This window comes from Hyla sarda, chromosome 10 (assembly GCF_029499605.1).
Source record: "Hyla sarda isolate aHylSar1 chromosome 10, aHylSar1.hap1, whole genome shotgun sequence".
Lineage (NCBI taxonomy): Eukaryota > Metazoa > Chordata > Amphibia > Anura > Hylidae > Hyla > Hyla sarda.
In genome coordinates this window covers 40701619-40721255 of record NC_079198.1, presented here as the reverse complement: position 1 = coordinate 40721255, position 19637 = coordinate 40701619, and the positions used below count along the sequence as shown (strand labels likewise).

At 41.7% G+C, this 19637-nt stretch overlaps 1 protein-coding gene across 2 annotated transcripts in view; it reads right to left on the bottom strand.

Moving 5' to 3' along the window:
- Positions 1-19637, bottom strand: part of USP2 (ubiquitin specific peptidase 2) — a 129027-nt gene that overhangs the window by 41996 nt on the left and 67394 nt on the right. Inside the window, exons 1-3 of one of the 2 annotated variants that reach the window (XM_056542005.1) lie at positions 19318-19636; positions 6930-6980; positions 1665-1785 (exon numbers count right to left, since the gene is read on the bottom strand). In XM_056542005.1, the coding sequence (XP_056397980.1) occupies positions 1665-1785; positions 6930-6980; positions 19318-19440 (295 nt within the window). In that variant the 5' untranslated portion in view covers positions 19441-19636. Of the gene's footprint in view, positions 1-1664; positions 1786-6929; positions 6981-19317; position 19637 lie in introns of those variants that run through there. The other variant, XM_056542004.1, reaches the window with a different exon arrangement.

Below are 19637 nucleotides of genomic sequence, written 5' to 3'. Positions count from 1 at the left end.
TGTTTGGTGCCTATTGCTAGGTGTGCCTGTGACTCACTGTACGGCTCGTCCTAATTACAGTTCTTTAGATTCAGCTTTTAGCAGGTCTGTGTCTATTTCTGTTCATGAGTCACATTAAAAACACAAGCAACACTGCTTGTTGAGTTCAGCAGCCAGAAATGCAGCATATAAAACTTGTACACAGATTTATGTATTCCCTCACATATCTACGTCATTACGGAAAATGACTACACTTCTGATAAACAAAAATAACATGTCTGCTTTATGAATACATGTACCTACTACATATGAACAACATGGGGGAGAATTATTAAAACCTGTCCAGAGGAAAAGTTTCTGAGTTGCCCATAGCAACCAATCAGATCGCTTCTTTCATTTTTCAGAGGCCTTTTCATAAATGAAAGAAGCGATCTAATGGGTTGCTATGGGCAACTCAGCAACTTTTCCTCTGGACAGGTTTGGATAAATCTCCCCTATAGTGTTCCATCTCTTTAGTTATTATCCCTTGAGCTGGGATGGCAGTAATCAGCTGAAGATTGCAGGGCATCTGTGGTGAGAAGATCCCTATAGGGTACGTTCACACATACAAGATCCTGCGCAGATTTAATGCGCAGGATTTGTAACTGTCAATTAGAAGCTGTGCTCAGTCATTTAGTTTACATTGAAATCTGCAGCAGAAAATCCTGTGCATTCATTCCTGCAGACTTTAATGTAAGCTAAATGACTCAGCACCACTGAGATATTTAGGATAGCATTACATTCTGATAATTCGGCACCTGTGGAATTTTATAAATAAGTAGATGTCGATCAGCGGATCTCCCTCTTGTTGATGGCCATCACATACCATCACACACACAAAAGATGGCGGTCGACTGAAAGGCTTTCAGTCGACCGCCATCTGTACAGCTAAACATGAATGTTTGGCTGAGCATGCATGTGTTCTCAATAGAGAAAGCAAAACAGATGCTACCAGACTCCTCTGGTAATGGCTTATCTTTCAAGAGAAATAGGATAGGGCAGTTTAAATCAAACATGCCTGATCCTTCTATCCCTCAAAATTGCTTTGAGGCATAGGTGGTCGTTTTGCCATTTCTTCTCTTATTCATTTTAATGAGGAAGACAGCAAGTCTTAATCAAATGTTGCACCAGTGGTACAATTTCTACTATGTGTTGTGAATTAGTTCAACCTGCTCCATCTACGGAGCTCCATCTTGCTTCAGAATACTGCTAATAGAGCATATGAAAACTTGTGCATTAAAGGCATTAGAAAAAAAGGAATTCACAGACCTTAAGTTGGTTCTCTCTTTCGTTTAGTTTAGTTTATTCTTAATTACAGCATGACAATGGCGTTTCCTATCCTAGCATTCTTAGGAATAGTTAGAGCCTGGAGTGGATTCCTACATAGCCAATAATGAAGAAGACAGCAGCACAGGGAATTAAAGCTGAAAATGAGGGGCCAGCACGAACTTTAGATACAATTCTAACAATATTTTCCAAGAACTGTTTTTTTTTTTACTGCACTATTATCACATGTGACTTTTTTCTTTCTGCATAGGATAAGTGGCTTATGTGAAACAAGCCATTATCATGTCATGCTGAATGGGCCATGTGTTCTCTAAAATTCAAATTTTTTGCATTGAAGCTCTATGTGCCTTATCACCCACCTTCCATTATTGCTGTACTGCATGTCTTAGAATTTAGGTCCCGTTTATATGAGTTCCGAAGACAATAGTCACGAAGATCTTTAGTATTACTTAGGCATTGGAGAATAGAGTTCATAAAGCACTGTAAACAAAGGATACATGTTACATTTCCTCAAGACTAGGCCAATAACAAGTTACAAGTAATACAAGCTAAATAATGGAAATTTACTCTTGTTAAGATCTCTATGATGACCTTGAAGAGTTCAATTACTGGGTGGTACAGAATGTGTAGAGTGAAACAAGATTCTTAGCATTACTCTGCTACCCACATCAGCCAGACTGATGTCTGTTAGCCAATACTTGACAAATTTGTTATGAACCAGCAAAAAAAATAATAATAAATAAATAAAAAATAAAAAAAAGTTAGAAGCCAGGATGCCAACGTGATGTTATATGATCAGTCATTAGTATTCACACATCAACATTTTTAGTGTGTACTAGTAAATATAAAGAGAGAAATAAAATAGCTCATATCATGGGGTTTCAATATGATATTATGAATTATTAGTATACTGCAGAAATAGATTTTTCTGGTGGGAGGTTGAAGGTAGAGGGGGGGGGGGGGGGTTGTAGTCCCCGTAGAAAAGCTTTTTACTTCTCCACGCTTGGGCCTGGGGTGCCCTGGAAGAGCCCCACGAAGGAGGGCACAGAGTGGACCGCCGAGAGGTACAGAAGCCGGCCTTTCCTCCGGCTGAGAAGAGTCCCGGGACGATTCGGGGGGCAGTTAGTGAGTAGAAGCAGCAGGAATGGGATGAGTGGTGTCTGATGCCTGGGTTGGCTCCAGCCCTTTCTGGTACAGAACAGGCTTACAGCTTGGCAGTGGAGCAGGACAAAAGGGCTGACTATCCAGGGTGATGTTATTGAGCGCTTCCCTGCTTACTTCTTCTGAGTACACAGCGTGACCGCTGATTGGCTGCGGTGGTGACCTACTCATGTTACTCCGAAGTGCACACCACAGGCAGAACAGGGATTAGCACAGGGGCGGAGGTAAATTTGATAAAAGTCAACTGTAACCAGCACTATGCATTTTATTTCCAAAGCCGGCAGGATATTGTCATGCATCAAAAGAGGCATGGACTCAAGGGACAGGGACATAATACTCCCCCTTTATAAAGCATTGGTACGGCCTCACCTGGAATATGCTGTTCAGTTTTGGTCACCTGTCCATAAAAGGGACACTGCGGAGTTGGAAAGGGTGCAGAGACGCGCGACTAAACTAATATGGGGCATGGAACATCTTAGCTATGAGGAGCGATTAAAGGAGTTACAATTGTTTAGTCTTGAGAAGAGACGTTTAAGGGGGGATATGATAAACGTATATAAGTATATTAATGGCCCATACAAAAAATATGGAGAAAAACTGTTCCAGGTTAAACCCCCCCAAAGGACGAGGGGGCACTCCCTCCGTCTGGAGAAAAAAAAGTTTAGTCTCAAGGGGCGACACGCCTTCTTTACCGTGAGGACTGTGAATTTATGGAACGGTCTACCTCAGGAACTGGTCACAGCAGGAACAATTAACAGCTTTAAAACAGGATTAGATACATTCCTGGAACAAAATAAGATTAATGCTTATGAAGAAATATAAAATCTCATCCCTTCCCCAATATCGCGCCACACCCCTACCCCTTAATTCCCTGGTTGAACTTGATGGACATATGTCTTTTTTCGACCGTACTAACTATGTAACTATGTAATTATTATTACTTTTGAAATTTTAGATTTGATGCATTATAAATTTGGTATATACATGTATTATGGTATTATTCTGATTAATGTAAGGACATATATATGCGCAAGAAAACACTGCAAAAGCCCAGGCAAAGGTTTCCAGAAAAAACAACACTGTTAAGGTACCGTATTTATCGGGGTATACCACGCACCGGCCTATAACACGCACCCTCATTTTACCAAGGATATTTGGGTAAAAAAAGTTTTTTACCCAAATATCCATGGTAAAATGAGGGTGCGTGTGTGCGCGCGTGTATACACTGATACACCCCCAGGAAAGGCAGGGGGAGAGAGGCCGTCGCTGCCCGCTTCTCTCCCCCTGCCTTTCCTGGGGTCTAGAGCCCTGCTGCCGGCCCTTCTCTCCCCCTGGCTATCAGCGCCGACAGCCAGGGGGAGAGAAGGGGCAGCAGCACCCATTGCCGGCGCCGCTGCTCCGTTGCCTCCCCCCATCCCCGGTGGCATAATTACCTGTTGCCGGGGTCGGGTCCGCGCTGCTGCAGGCCTCCGGTGTGCGTCCCCTGCGTCGTTGCTATGCACGGCGCAGCGCACTGACGTCATGCGCCGCGTCGTGCAGCGTCGTCATAGCAACGACGCAGGGGACGCACACCGGAGGCCTGCAGCAGCGCGGACCCGACCCCGGCAACAGGTAATTATGCCACCGGGGATGGGGGGAGGCAACGGGGCAGCGGCGCCGGCAATGGGTGCCGCTGCCCCTTCTCTCCCCCTGGCTGTCGGCGCCGCTTCTCTCCCCTTGGCTATCGGCGCCAGCAATGGGGCGCCGGCACTGATAGTCAGGGGGACAGAACGGGCAGCGGCGCCGATAGCCAGGGGGAGAGAAGGGCCGGCAGCAGGGCTCTAGACCCCAGGAAAGGCAGGGGGAGAGAAGCGGGCAGCGACGACCTCTCTCCCCCTGCCTTTCCTGGGGGTGTATCGGCGTATAACACGCACATAGACTTTAGGCTAAAAATTTTTGCCTAAAAAGTGCGTGTTATACGCCGATAAATACGGTATATATTTATTCTGGATGAGCCGGTGGGCAGCGCGGTGGATCAGGAGTTAGCACTGTTCTCTTGCAGTGCTGGGGTCAAATCCCACCAAGGACAACATCTGCAACAAGTTTTTGCGTGGGTTTCCTCCCACACTCCAAAACATACTGAATAAACTGTGTACAGAGCTGTGGCTTCTGTGTGTGCTATATAAATAAAGAATTATTATAAACTGTAGGGATCGACCGATATTGATTGTTTAGGGCAGATACCGATAATCTACGACCTTTCAGGCCGATAGCCGATAACTTATACCGGAATATCCAAACTGGCAGAAAAAAAACAAGTGGAAACAGCCTTATAATACAAAAAAATATTTTATCCTTTAAAAGTAAAATAATTTTACTTAATAGAATAAGGTGGTGATTTATCATTGTCTTTAGAGCTTTTTTTTGCCTACACTAGTGCAAAAAGTCACACAAAAAAGTGCTGATTTTAAGCACCCAAAGCAAAAACCTGCAAACGAACTTTTAAAAGTAAATTTTAGTTTTCACTTTGCAGTGGTAACAAATCTGTCAAGTGCACATACCCCTTCAAAACAAAATCTACACCAGCCCAGACCTGGCTTCCAAAACGGCCTTTGGAAAGCACTTTCAAAACAAATTGCAGGGAAGAAGCAGAATCGTACAAAATGGTGTTATTAAGTGAGTTATTGTGTTTTGCTTACAAATAGTTTTTTGCGTTAAATTTATCAACCCCCCTGTGATAGTATGATAAATATGTTGCATGTTAGAAAAAACAAAGCAAAAAAAAATTATTTTAAAACACACTTTCAAAAGACAATCATAAATCCCCCTTACATCTAAGAATTAACAAGTTTCTAATACAGAGTTTCTTTGTACTGTCCCACGTAACTTTTGCGGTAAATGGGGTAATATACTTATATCACTAACACTAAACCCACGTCGTGACCTATGATAGCCATCACTCACACACACACAGCCATGTTGCTGTAATATTTATGCTATATTGTTTCAGAGTTCTCTGTGACTTGGAAGTAATTACATTTAAATGTACATTATAATTATCACTCAAATTCTGTTACATTACCGTATATTACTTAAAGGGGTACTCCACTGGAAAACAACTTCTTTTAAATCAGCTGGTGCCAGAAAGTTAAACAGATTTGTAAATTATTTCTATAAAAAAAATCCCAATCCTTCCAGTACTTGTACAGCTGCTGTATAATCCACAGGAGGTTCTTTTCTTTTTGAATTTCCTTTCTGTCTGACCACATGTGCTCTCTGACACCTCTGTACATTTCAGGAACTGTCCAGAGCAACAGAGATTTGCTATAGGGATTTGCTCCTACTCTGGACAGTTACTGACATAACAGAGGTGTCAGCAGAGAGCACCGTGGTCAGACAGAAATGGAATTCAAAAAGAAAAGAACTTACTCTGTAGTATACAGCAGCTGATAAGTACTGGAAGGGTTGGTATGTTTTAATAGAAGTAATTTACAAATCTGTTTTACTTTCTGGCACCAGTTGATAAAAAATAAATAAATAAATGAATAATAATAAAAAAAATTCCAGTGGAGTACCCCTTTAAATGAGCATTGTCAGAATCAAATACTTTTTATATGTTGTACATCTTGGCAAATATTAACCTTTCTAATATATTTCATGAAAAAAAAAATCTCTCCTCTTTATAGAAATCATGGCTTATTTAAAAAAACAAAACAAAAACACTAGGGTCGAGGCTAGGACAGGCTAGGGAGATCCAACAGTGCACAGCAGAAGTGAATGCATGGCAAGTGAGGACAAGCTCAGTGCTTGCCTTTGATGCACACCCTTTCCTGAGCAGTGGATGTCAGAATGAGTGAGCAGAAGAGGGATTTGTGAGCCAAATATAGAAGTTAGCCACATAAAGATATTTAAAGTATCCGAATAACCTAGTGAGTAACATTTATAAGAATTTTTTTCTTTCATATGATGGTACACTTTAAAATGGGTTATAACTATGCCCATTATGAGTTATATAAAAACAAATCTGTACTCACCTCCAGCGTCCTGCTCCAGCACCCGATTCGATCCTCTTTCTTAGCTGCAGCATGATGCCTGGGCCAAATGTGTCATACTGCTGCGCAGTGAATCACTGGCGGCAGTGATATATCCCGCCTCGGACAGCGATTTGTTGAGCGGCAGTATGACACATTGGGCCCGGGCGTCACACTGCAGCTCTGAAGAGGATCACACTATGGGACTGGAGCAAGACACCGGAGGCACCGCAGGAGAGCTGGAGGTAAGTATAGGTTTATTTTTTTATATAACACATGATTAACATTATTCTAAGCTTGTGTTGGTTGCTAACGCTATTTTTCCACAGACAGATTAGTAAAAATTTGTTCATAAAAAGGTTCCTGTCTGACATATCAGTGTAATTGTAGTTTACATTTGAATACAGATGTAGATTGTGGAATATTTAAATAATAAAAAAGGGAAAAACTCACCGTGTTACCAAGATTTCTCAAGCCAACCAAACCTTGGACTACTTTGGTAGGCTGCAAGACATAAAATGTATGCTTTGATTAGTTTACGTTTAAGTAATGAACATTAGGGCATTCATCTGGCAATTAGAATTACCCGGGAAAAGAACTATACATTGTCTCATGTGAGAACATAAGGATCAGGTGTTCAACATGCCTATTGCTTCTCTCCCCCAACATCATCTAGTCTAGGAGACCTCCATACACAATAAATCAACATTTGCCAGGTTCAGGCAACTTTTCTAATATGCATGGGAAGTCTCTAGTTTTCTCGATTGTTTCCCTTTATGTTTAAGGAAGGGAACCTGTCACGCTGAGCATGCAGTATATAGTAGTATCTTAAGGCAGCAGTTTATAGAGAAAGAGTAGATCGACAGAATAGATAGAAAGACACAAACATCTCCTTATCAGCCATAATGCTAAAATCACCTGCCAAATATTATGTAGGTTCCCTCATGCCACCAAAATGCTGACCCTTCATGGCATGGGCTTCACAAGAACTCTGAAGTCATCCTGTAGTATCTGGCACCAAGATGTCAGCAGCAGATCCTTTAAATAGCCATGGACATTATGCAAAACTTTTCACATGTCCTATGACATGTCAGAAGTTTTGATCAGCGAGGGTCTGAGTGTTCAGACCTCAGCCGATCAGGAGAACAAGCCGGGAGAAATCCGCACTTCGCCTGTTCTCTCCCGGCTCTGTGTCACGTGATCATGACAAACTCTCCATGAGTCTATGAGAGTGTCCACATCATGCACGACAGAGGCAAGGAGAGGGGAGCGAGGCAGCACAGACTTCTCTCAGCACGTTCTACTGATCGGTGGAGGTCTGAACATTCAGATTCATGCCTTTTGGCATGACGCTAGAACATGTCAAAGGTTTTGCATAATGACAGGCACTCTTTAAGTCCTGTAGTTGGCAAGGTGTGACAAAAATGTATTATACTTGTTTTTTCAGCACATCCCGCGACGCTCGATCAGAGTGAGTTCTGGGAAATGTAAAGGCCAAATCAACACCTTGAACTCTGTCATGCCCCATCTCATTTGAAAATATACAAATTATTCATACTATTAAATATAAAGGCTATGTGCTCATATAGTATTTTGGATATTAAGAGCTCAAAGATGGCCATATTATCCCAATAGATTTCTACTGAATCCAATGGAAAAAAAAAAGGTCTCTTTTTTGCAAACAAACTTTATTTTACAGTAGTAATTGTTAGGCCGTAAAATTAAAGGGGTACTCAGGTGGAAAACAAATGTTTTCAAATCAACTGGTGCCAGATAGTTAAGAGATTTGTAAATTCTTCTATATAAAAAAAAAAAAAAGGTAAATCCTTCCAGTACTTATCAGCTGTTCTATGCTCCAAAAGAAGTTGTGTCGCTCATTTCTGTCTGACCACAGTGCTCTCTGCTGCCACCCCTGTCCATGTCAGGAACTGTCCGGATTACAAGCAAATCGCCATAGCAAACCTCTCCTGTTCCGGACAGTCTCTCACACTGACAGGGGTGACAGCAGAGAGCACTGTGGTCATACTGGAATGAACTACACAACTTCCTCTGTAGCATACAGCAGCTGATAAGTACTGGAAGGCTTAAGATTTTTAAATAGAAATAATTTACAAATCTGTATAAACTTTCAGTCACCAGTTGATTTGAAAACAAGTGCAACATGAAGCCACTAATGTATACATTTACTAGATATATAAGAATATACCAGAGTAAACTATGCTGCTTACTCTATTTTGTATGTTTGCTGTTTATAGTGCCATGAACCTTGGGACACTGAATCCCTATTGTATTCAATACAGTGTAACCTTATTTACCTAGTCAACAGTACACAATCCCAACACACTTCTAAACTTTACAGCTGTATTGTCCTGATTCTGAAAAGTTCAGCTTAATTATTGTCATGAGCCCCCAAAAGGTTAGTAATTAACTTTAGATATTTGTTAAAGGATATTATCAATTTTAAAGAGGTAAGCCAATGACCTATGGCTGCCTTTAGATCAGCCTCGCCACAAACCGCTGCCTTTAGTCATAAAATTCTAAAGACTAACCCTTCACCCTGGTCCCTACAATAACAGGTGCATTAAGCTCAGCCACAGTTAATATATATTATAAAAGAGTGGCTACCTCTTTGTATGACAATGTCTGTTTATTAGTGTAGGCTCGTTGATACTGTGATAAACTTGGCAATAACTTTCATGAAATATACTTTTCACTTTATAAATGCATATTTGACTGAACGGTCAACATCTGTGACTAGGCGGTCAACATACAGGGTTATAGTCTATTCAGGAAGGATCGGACAAAACAGAAAGGGGGAGGAGTCTGTCTTTATGTAAAGTCCAGTCTGAAGGCCGCACTGCGGGAGGGAAACGATAATGTGGAGTCATTATGAGTAGAAATATATGGAGATAAAAATAAAAAATAAATTCTGATAGGGGTTTGTTATAAGCCACCAAACATAATGGAGGCAGAAGATCAATTACTGAGGCAAATAAACAAGGCAGCAAATCAGAATGATGTGATAATAATGAAGGACTTTATCCTGATATAAACTGGGAGACTGGGACCTGTGAATCTCAAAGGAAACATATTGCTGACTATAGCTAAAGACAATTATCTGTCCCAAATGGTACAGGGCCCGACCATAGGGGGCGTCCTACTAGACTTAATATTAACCCCTTAAGGACCGGGGTTTTTTCCGTTTTTGCATTTTCATTTTTTGCTCCTTGCCTTTAAAAAAATCATAACTCTTTCAATTTTGCACCTAAAAATCCATATGATGGCTTCCATTTCTACGTAGTACATTTTTCGGTAAAAATTACACCTTATCTTTATTCTGTAGGTCCATACAATTAAAATGATACCCTACTTATATAAGTTTGATTTTGTATTACTTCTGGAAAAAATCATAACTTCATGCAGGAAAATTAATACGTTTAAAATTGTCATCTTCTGACCCCTATAACTTTTTATTTTTCCGCGTATGGGGCGGTATGAGGGCTAATTTTTTGCGCCGTGATCTGAAGTTTTTAACGGTACCATTTTTGCATTGATAGGACTTATTGATCATTTTTTCATGATATAAAAAGTGACCAAAAATGTACTATTTTGGACTTTGGAATTTATTTGTGCGTACGCAATTGACTGTGCGGTTTAATTAAGGATATATTTTTATAATTCGGACATTTCCGCACACGGCGATACCATATATGTTTATTTTTATTTACACTGTGTTTTTATTTTTATGGGAAAAGGGGGGTGATTCAAACTTTTAATAGGGGAGGAGTTAAATGATCTTTATTCACTTTTTTTTGCAGTGTTATAGCTCCCATAGGGACCTATAACACTGCACACACTGATCTATTACATTGATCACTGGTTTCTCATAGGAAACAAGTGATCGATGATTCTGCCGCTTGACTGCTCATGCCTGGATCTCAGGCACTGAGCAGTCAATCGGCGATCGGACAGCGAGGAGGCAGGTAGGGACCCTCCTGCTGTCCTGTAAGCTGTTCGGGATGCCGCGATTTCGCCGCGGCTATCCCGAACAGCCCACTGAGCTAACCGGAATACTTTCACTTTCGACACGGCGTTCAACTTTGAACGCTGCATCTAAAGGGTTAATAGTGCTCGGCACCGTGATCAATGCCGCGCGCTATTAGCCACGGGTCCTGCGTTATAGATCGGGAGCGGACACATGACGTTCCAGTACGTCATGTGTCCTTAAGGGGTTAAAAAAACAGACCAGAAAGAGAAACTAATGTGCAAGTAGAAGGACACCCAGGAAAAAGTGGTCATTATATAAAACACTATAACTTGTTCTTCAATAAGGGAATCTTGCGAGGGGGCACAAAAACAATGAACTCACAGAATCCCTTAACAGTATAAAATGGGATAATGTCCTCAACAACAAGAATACTGACACTAAATGGGAGACTTTTAAAAATATCTTAAATTCTCACTGTAAGATGTATATACCTTATGGGAATAAAAGGGTCAGAAATAAAAATAAAAAAATAAAAAACAATATGGATGAATAAAAATGTTAAGGGGGCAATAAATGACAAATATAAGGCATTTAAACTACTAAAACAGGACGGCAGTGAAGAAGCATTAAAAAGCTATAGAGAAAAAAAATAAAATATGTAAAAAACAGATAAAAGCCGCAAAAATAGAGACAGTAGGACTCATTGCCCAAGAGAGTAAAACTAACCCCAAAATGTTCTTTAACTATAAAAATAGCAAAAAGGTCAAAAATGAAAGTGTAGGCCCTTTAGAAAATGATGGGGAAGAAATTATAAATGGGGATCAGGAAAAAGCAAATATATTATCAAATTCTTCTCCACTGTATACCCCGAGGAAAATGAAATGCCAGGTGAAATACAGCGAGATAAGGTAAACTCCGCAGTACAGGTCACCTGTCTAACCCAGGAAGAAGTACAGTGCCGCCTACAAAAAATCAAAATAGACAAATACCCAGGTCCAGATGGCATTCACCCCCGTGTTCTAAAGGAATTAAATAATGTAATAGACAGACCCATATTTTTAATATTCAGTGACAGGGACTGTTCCCCAGGACTGGCGCATGGCAAATGTGATGCCAATATTTAAAAAGGGGTCAAAAAAGTGACCCCGGGAATTATAGACCTGTTAGTTTAACCGTTGTATGTAAATTGTTTGAGGGTTTTCTAAGAGATGCTATTTTGGAATATCTTGATAAAAATAAAATGTATGACTCCATCAGCATGGCTTTATGAGGGATCGGTCCTGTCAAACTAACCTGATCAGCTTTTACGAGGGGGGGGGGAGCTCCAGACTGGACCAGGGGTAATTGCTGGATGTCGTATATCTGGATTTTTCCAAAGCGTTTGATATGGTGCCACAAAAGATTGGTACATAAAATGAGAAGAATTGGGCTGGGGGAGAATGTGTGTAAGTAACTGGTTCAGTGATAGGAAACAGAGGGTGGTTATTAATGGTACTTATTCTGATTGGGTGACTGTTACTAGTGGGGTACCACAGGGGTCAGTCATCTTTGCAGATGATACTAAACTCTGTAAAGCGGTAAATACTATAGAGGACAGTGCACGGTTACAAATGGATCTGGATAGGTTGGAATGCTTGGAATGAGAAGTGGCAGATGAGGCAAATAAAAGCATGGGGTGCATCAATAGGGACATGGATGCCCACGACAAGGAAATAATTCTACCGCTGTACAAATCACTAGTCAGACCACACAAAGAATACTGTACAGTACTGGGCACCAGGGTACAAGAAAGATATAGTGGAGCTGGAGAGGGTTCAAAGACGGGCAACCAGGGTAATACGGGGAATGGGAGGACTACAGTACCCAGAAAGATTATCAGAATTGGGGTTATTTAGTTTAGAAAAAAGAAGGCTTAGGGGTGACCTAATAACTATGTATCAATATATCAGGGGACAATACAGAGATCTCTCTGATCTATTTATACCCAGGACTGTATCTATAACAAGGGGGCATCCTCTATGTTTAGAGGAAAGAAGGTTTCTACATCAGCACAGATGGGGATTCATTACTGTAAAAGCAGTGAGACTGTGGAAGTCTCTGTCTGAGAAGGTGGTCATGGTGAACTCTGTAAAAGAATTCAAAAAGGGGTCTGGATGAATTTTTTAGAGAACAACAACATCACCGGTTATGTATACTAGATTTATAGGGACAGAACATTGATCCAGGGATTTATTCTGACTGCCATATTTGGAGTCGGGAAGGAATTTTTACCTTCCTCTGGATCAACTCAGTAGGGACTCATTAGGGTTATAGGTTGAACTTGATGGACGCTGGTCTTTTTTCAACCTTATGAACTATGTTACTATGTTTATTGCGTGAACACAATGAAACACAATTTACTAATAGGATCCGGACAGTTTTTTTCCTCGGGTTTTGTGCCCAAATTGAGGGTGATTTACTAATAGTGGAGTGTTGTTTTCGTAGATGGTTTTGATTCCCAACAGGTATTTTCCCCACGGTATTTACTAAGGTTTCCCTACATTTTGCTCTTTTAACACATGCTTTGAACTGTCAGGTTTTTCAGAGCTCAAATCCACAACATATTATATTATGTGGGAACATTAATATAATATCTTGGGATTTTTCAAAACTGTCGGGATCACGTCCCCTTTCATCCGCGGCCATGCCCCTTTTTCAGGTTTTCCTTGTAAAATGGAGAGTTTTGTTTTTTTGGTTGCAAATTCTGGTGCACAAAACGAGAAAAAAAACAGACCAACTCTCCATTTTACTCAGCAAACCTGAAAAGGGGGGGGGGGGGGGGATAGCCACTAGAGAAAAGGGAATGGCTGCCGAAAAAAGGGGCATGATCCTGAAGGTTTAGAAAAATCTCAACATATTTTCTAATGTTCCATCATAATATTTGCGCTATGAAAAACTCGACAGCTCAGAGCAGCTGTAAAAAAAAGTAGGAAAAAAAATATCCTGGAAAAATACCTAGTGGGGAAAAAGCAAACCCACAATGAAAACAACACTCCACTCAAGGCCAATATCTAGTAGCTAAGGAGAGGATGAACGTGTGTCTACTACAATGAATATAAGCTTTGGGCACCAGCTAGCTGTTATTTTGCAGGTGCCCTGAAACATAATATAATGTGCCTATAGACAAAAAAAAGGGGGGGGGGGGGAGATTTATCAAAACCTCTGCAGACGAAAAGTTGCCCAGTTGCACATGGCAACCAGTCCAAATGCTTATTTTATTTTTCATGGTATTTTTAAAAAGAGAGGAGCAATCGAATTGGTTGCTATAGGCAACTGCTTCTTTTTTCCTTTGAACAGGTTTTCATAAATCTCCCCCTTAAAAATGATTTGAGCAGAACCTTTAGATTCAGTCCTAATCTTAGCTATATTGGTACTGATTGTAGACCAAAGAATTTCTGGAATTTTCATTGTAAATGTACTAAAATAGAGTTTGAAGAATTCCTCGAAGTTACAAAGTGCAGCATGTGTACTAGATGAAGTCAGCACAATTGAGGTAACGTGAAAAGCATGTAGTGTAAAGCAAACAAGTGAAGAATTTACCATCTTCTGGTTCATGCAATGTGTTTAAAGACCAGACCCTACAATTCCATCAGTGAGAGAAACAAGGTATCCATTAGCAATATAATAGATTAAAATCACAGATCAGTGACACTCAGAGGTCCAAGTTCAGGTAGAGGTCTCGGAGAACTCAGATTTTTTTCTGTCTCTAATTGTCCTTAGGATAAATCGCTTGCTGGATGAGCTCTGTAGTGGCACGTTCCAAAATACAGCACACTGTGACTGTCACAGCTTTTATGAGAATATGCTTCAGAACGTACTGTACTTTATCTGCTTGTAAAGTAAACACTGGCACTGTGGCTGATGTTTCATGCAAACTGAATGTACATTCTAGTGATATGGGGGCTTTATTTTACCATTGTCTTTCAACTACATTTGTTTGTGACTTTTAATCCTGGTTGAACAAAACTCGAGCAGATGTATTAAACTAAACTTTGGCAGATAGGGAGTACATTTTTTTTTTGTGGGACACCCTATAATGGTTAAAAAGGTTGTTGGGGCTGTAATATTAAAAAAAAAAAAACTATACTTACTTACCCCTAATGATCCTGTTTGCTTAACTGCTCCTGCCTGTTTCCAAGACCCTGGAGCATGCCCTGCCTGTGTGGTCTTGGTCAGTGATTGGCTAAGCAAGTAGGTCTTGCGCTTAGGTCTTGTTTCAGAAGCAGAACGAAGAGGACAAGAAGTGGAGGAAACAAGAGCTGCACTGGGACCTGCGGGGGACCAGGAGTAGGCAAGTATACCTTTTTCTTTTTTGTATGGCCCCAACAACATATAACGCATTACCACTTTAAAAAGAACAAAGACATTAGATAGTTGTGTGTGAAAAAGCTTCTTCTAACCAAACAATGACAGCATAAAAAATAAAAAAAAAATTATCAAACTCCACATCCTATAGAGCTAGATATGTCTGCCTATTGATTTTGTAATAGGACACTGGTTCTATGTGATGGGTAATGATGTAAATTTTACATTTGTGACAGGGAAATCCAGGGTTAATAAAACTTGTAATCAAACTTATTTGCATCATAGAAATGTATAGGAATATTACATAATATGTTTATAGAATTCTGATTTGATATGTCTGACTTAAAGTGTACCAGTCAGATCCAACCAAAAAAACATTTTTTTTTTTAAATATATCACTCAGTACCTAATCCTGACCACGTACATCTAATTTTTATGTGTCTAGCACCTTTATTTTTTTTATTACACTTTTAATTAAAGGACAACTGTAGTGCAAGGCATTTATTCCTGTGCCCGGGCCTCAAAAATAAACAAAATAAAAACTTTAACATACCTTCCTACGTGCCCCCGTTGGTCCGGCACAAGCCTCACGGTCCAACGGTGCTAACCTCATTCAACTTCCTGGGGACGGGGACGCCGCAGAGCCGTCGGAGTATCACCGGACGCAGCGATGTCACGCCTTGACCGGTGATAGGCAGAAGCTCTGTGTGACGTGCCGGGCAAACAGCCCGGCAACCGAACACCTGTACCGAAGCTCCGGGGGCACGTAGGCAGGCAAGAGAAAGTTTATTTTTTATTTTTTGCAGCCTGGACTGGATAAAATAAGAAAAGTGCATGCCGGACTACTCCTTTAAGCTCACTATTCAGAATACCTCTCAAAGGGAGGGGGCGTGGCCTCACTGTGCATGTCTCCGCCCCCTTCCTCAGTATGCCATCTGCTCACATCTCCCCTAGCATTAGCAAAACTACAACTCCCAGCTTGTCCTCACTGACAGTAGTGGGACACAAGCTGACAGTGGGAGGATTTTTCCTCCAGCTGTGAGCCCTGCGCTAACAGCTGTCAATCAAGGAAATGTGTCCATGACATAGGTGATGATGCATGGACACAGCAGGACTAGTATGTGTCCAAGCAGGCAGTGGGGCAGTTGTTTGACTGGCTTTTTCAGTATGAATTACTGAAAATTTTCTAATGAAAGCAATTGCAAAACCTATTTGCTTTGCTTGCTTTACAACATATCAAAAGTTTTTGTATCTGACAGTGCCCATTTAAGTAACTAATATGATTGGAACAGAACCCAAATTAAATTTCTAAGAAGCTTGAGGATTAATTATGGTAGCAGATTGAAAGAGTTGTTCTCCTTCACTTCCTAGTTATCACAGCAAAGCTAGAATATACTAGTCCTGGCAAGAACCAGAAAGTTCACTCACTCAAAGAGGTCAAGAAGGTGATAGAAGTTCACTGGAGCTAATAAAACTGCATTCTTTTGTGACTGCCCCATTTATCTGTCAGTTCCAGCGTACCAATGGACACAAGTCTTAAAGCCAAAATTTTGGGGGTGGGGGGGGGAGGTGTCACTGGATCAATACCAGAAAATAATCAAGGTATGCAATAGTTGGCAGTCACTAATGCTTCTGAAACATGTATTATATAATAGCTCTATTATACATGAGTCACTACTACTCCAGTCTCAATGCATCTGCACATGAGTAGTAGCAATGTTGTAATATTGAGCAATAACCATAGAAGACTAAATGCCATAATCAAAATGATCCATCTAGGTCTTCCCTTATATTATAAAGCCTAAAGACAGCCATACATATAGGACTGTGATCGGCCAATCCTCTGCATGAATGATCCCACCAGCAGCAGTTCAGACTAAACTAGATGATCAAGGATTTTAAATAAAATCACAGTTAGCTTATGAAAAGTGCCAAATGATCAGCCATACAGATGTACTTGTAAAACAGTGATTTACGTAGAATTTTTAAATGATGGTAAGCAAAAATTGGCCATTTCAGCCAAGCTTTCTCTCATCTATCCTATGGCAGGGTTTGACATATTTGTTAAGAATTTAGTAGTCACCAAAACACGTTAGGAGCCAGTATGCCGCACGTCATGTTATGTAACGTCATATGATCAGTCATTACTTGTCCCCTCATCCCCCTTTGTGTCACAGCCATTATTGTTTCCTCGTCTGCCCCCCTATGTGTCACAGTCATTACTGTCCCCTTGCCTCCCCCATGTGTCACAGTCATTACTGTCCCCCCCATGTCTCATTTATTATTGTCCCCTTGTCTCCCCCATGTGTCTCATTCATTACTGTCCCCTTGCCTCCCCCCATGTGTCACAGTCATTACTGTCCCCTTGCCTCCCCCATGTGTCACAGTCATTACTGTCCCCCGTGTCTCATTCATTACTGTCCCCTTGCCTCCCCCATGTGTCACAGTCATTACTGTCCCCTTGTCTCCCCCCATGTGTCACAGTCATTACTGTCCCCTTGTCTCCCCCCCATGTGTCACAGTCATTACTGTCCCCTTGTCTCCCCCCCCATGTGTCACAGTCATTACTGTCCCCTTGTCTCCCCCCCATGTGTCACAGTCATTACTGTCCCCTTGTCTCCCCCCATGTGTCACAGTCATTACTGTCCCCTTGTCTCCCCCCCATGTGTCACAGTCATTACTGTCCCCTTGTCTCCCCCCCATGTGTCACAGTCATTACTGTCCCCTTGTCTCCCCCATGTGTCATAGACACTGTCTAGCCCATAAGTGATGAATCCGTGTGGCCACAATGGCACCAAGCTAAAGGTGGTTGACCCAAGTGTACTAATATGGAATACACACTAAACATAGGAGACCAATGTTATCATGAGAGTGTGGATTCTACAGAAGAATATATCTTTGTATCCCCCCCCCCCCCCCCCCAAAAAAAAAAGAGACATCATTATTACTAGAGACAAGCAGATATTTTGGTTGTTCATGGTACTATGGGAGAACTAGACAAATGCTTCTAACAAGCAGAATTATGCTAGAAAATAGGCCCAGCGTTTATCCAATCCATCATTTTTCATCAGCTGATCAAGTCTTTTTTTTTTAACTGGTTAAAATAAAACAGTTTTTTTTTGGGCTGCACATTGCCCTGTGAAATTGGGGATAAGAGCAGACAATGGACGTACAAGGCCACATAAATGATAAGTGTGGTTCTAGTAGCTGGATACTTGTATCGTGAACCATTCTAAGAAAAACATCTGCCCCATGCATCCTAAAGACCAACAAATGTATTCCCAAATCAGTCAAAATGGAATCTGGCACAAATGTTGTATATCTCTAACAGTGTCGCGCAACCTTAACGTTCTACAGCTGTTGGAAAACTACAACCCCCTTTAGGATGGGCACTGTAGTTCAGCTACAGCAGGACAGCCTCAGGTTTAGGACCATGTCTCAGCATAGTCACAGGCAATATATTATTAGTATACTGCCCAAATATCCAATCTGCAGGGATCTGCTCACATTACAGCAGAAACAGGTAAAACAGCATGATTATACCAGGCAACGACTGTTTGCTGCAGCTTCCTAATAAAGTGAATGGAACTGTCAGGGTAGATCTACCTGCAGAATAAACACTGATAGGAGGCACTAGGGATGCGGGTGCCTGTCTGGTGTAAAGAAATGTCCCTGTAGAGCAGTGTTTCCCAACCAAGGTGCCTCCAGCTGTTGCAAAAGTACAACTCCCAGCATGCATGGTCTGTCAGTGAATGATATGGAGTTGTAGTTTTGCAACAGCTGGAGGTTTGTACAGGGTACATTCACACGGGTGGGTTTACAGTGAGTTTCCTGCTTCAAGTATGAGCTGCAGCTGTGCAAACTCCTAGCGGGAAACTCACTGTAAACCCCCACCCGTGTGAACGTACCCTAAAAAAAACTACACTACTCTAACACAAAATAAAGGGTAAAACACTACATATAAACGCCACCCCTCCCCCAATAAAAATGAAAAATGTATCGTACAGCAGTGTTTCCAAAACGTAGAATATTACAGTTTTACGTCCGGTCACAAAACCGGATACGGGTCAAAAATGAGCTGACTGGAGTCACCATTTGGAGTAAAACAGCATGATTATACCAGGCAATGACTGTTTGCTGCATCTTCCTAATAAAGTGAATGGAACTGTCAGGGTAGATCTACCTGCAGAATAAACACTGAGAGGAGGCACTAAGGATGCGGTGCCTGTCCGGTGTAATGAAATGTCCCTGTAGAGCAGTGTTTCCCAACCAAGGTGCCTCCAGCTGTTGCAAAACTACAACTCCCAGCATGCTGGGAGTTGTAGTTTTGCAACAGCTGGAGGCACCCCGGTTGGGAAACGCTGCTGTAGAGGAATGCTCTTTAGCTGTATGCAGTGCATGCTGGGAGCTGTAGTGTGACAGCTGAACAGCCACAGGTAGCAGTACAGTGCAATGTCCCACAGACAGGTATAATGCATAAGTGCCCTCCGTTCTCTGTTGAACACTCACCTTGGTCCTGTGCAGCATGAAGCCCAGCAGGTTGGAGATGACCACTGCGCCAGGAAGCGGCGGCGGATGCTGCCGGCTACGGGAACCAAGACCAGGCATTGTCAGAGTGTACGAGGACGGCATATAACAGTCCAGCGTAGAGATGTCCCTGGTGCTGAACCAGGAGATGAGGAGACTCCGGTGACCTCCAAAATAAAAACGCGGCCGTTCTGCTGGTGCGGTGTTTCGTGCAGAGAGGGTGCAGGCAGCAGTACTTGTGTCTCCGGGCAGCCCGCTCAGCGCCCCGCCCCCGCCGGCGTCACTCCATTAGCACCCGCCGG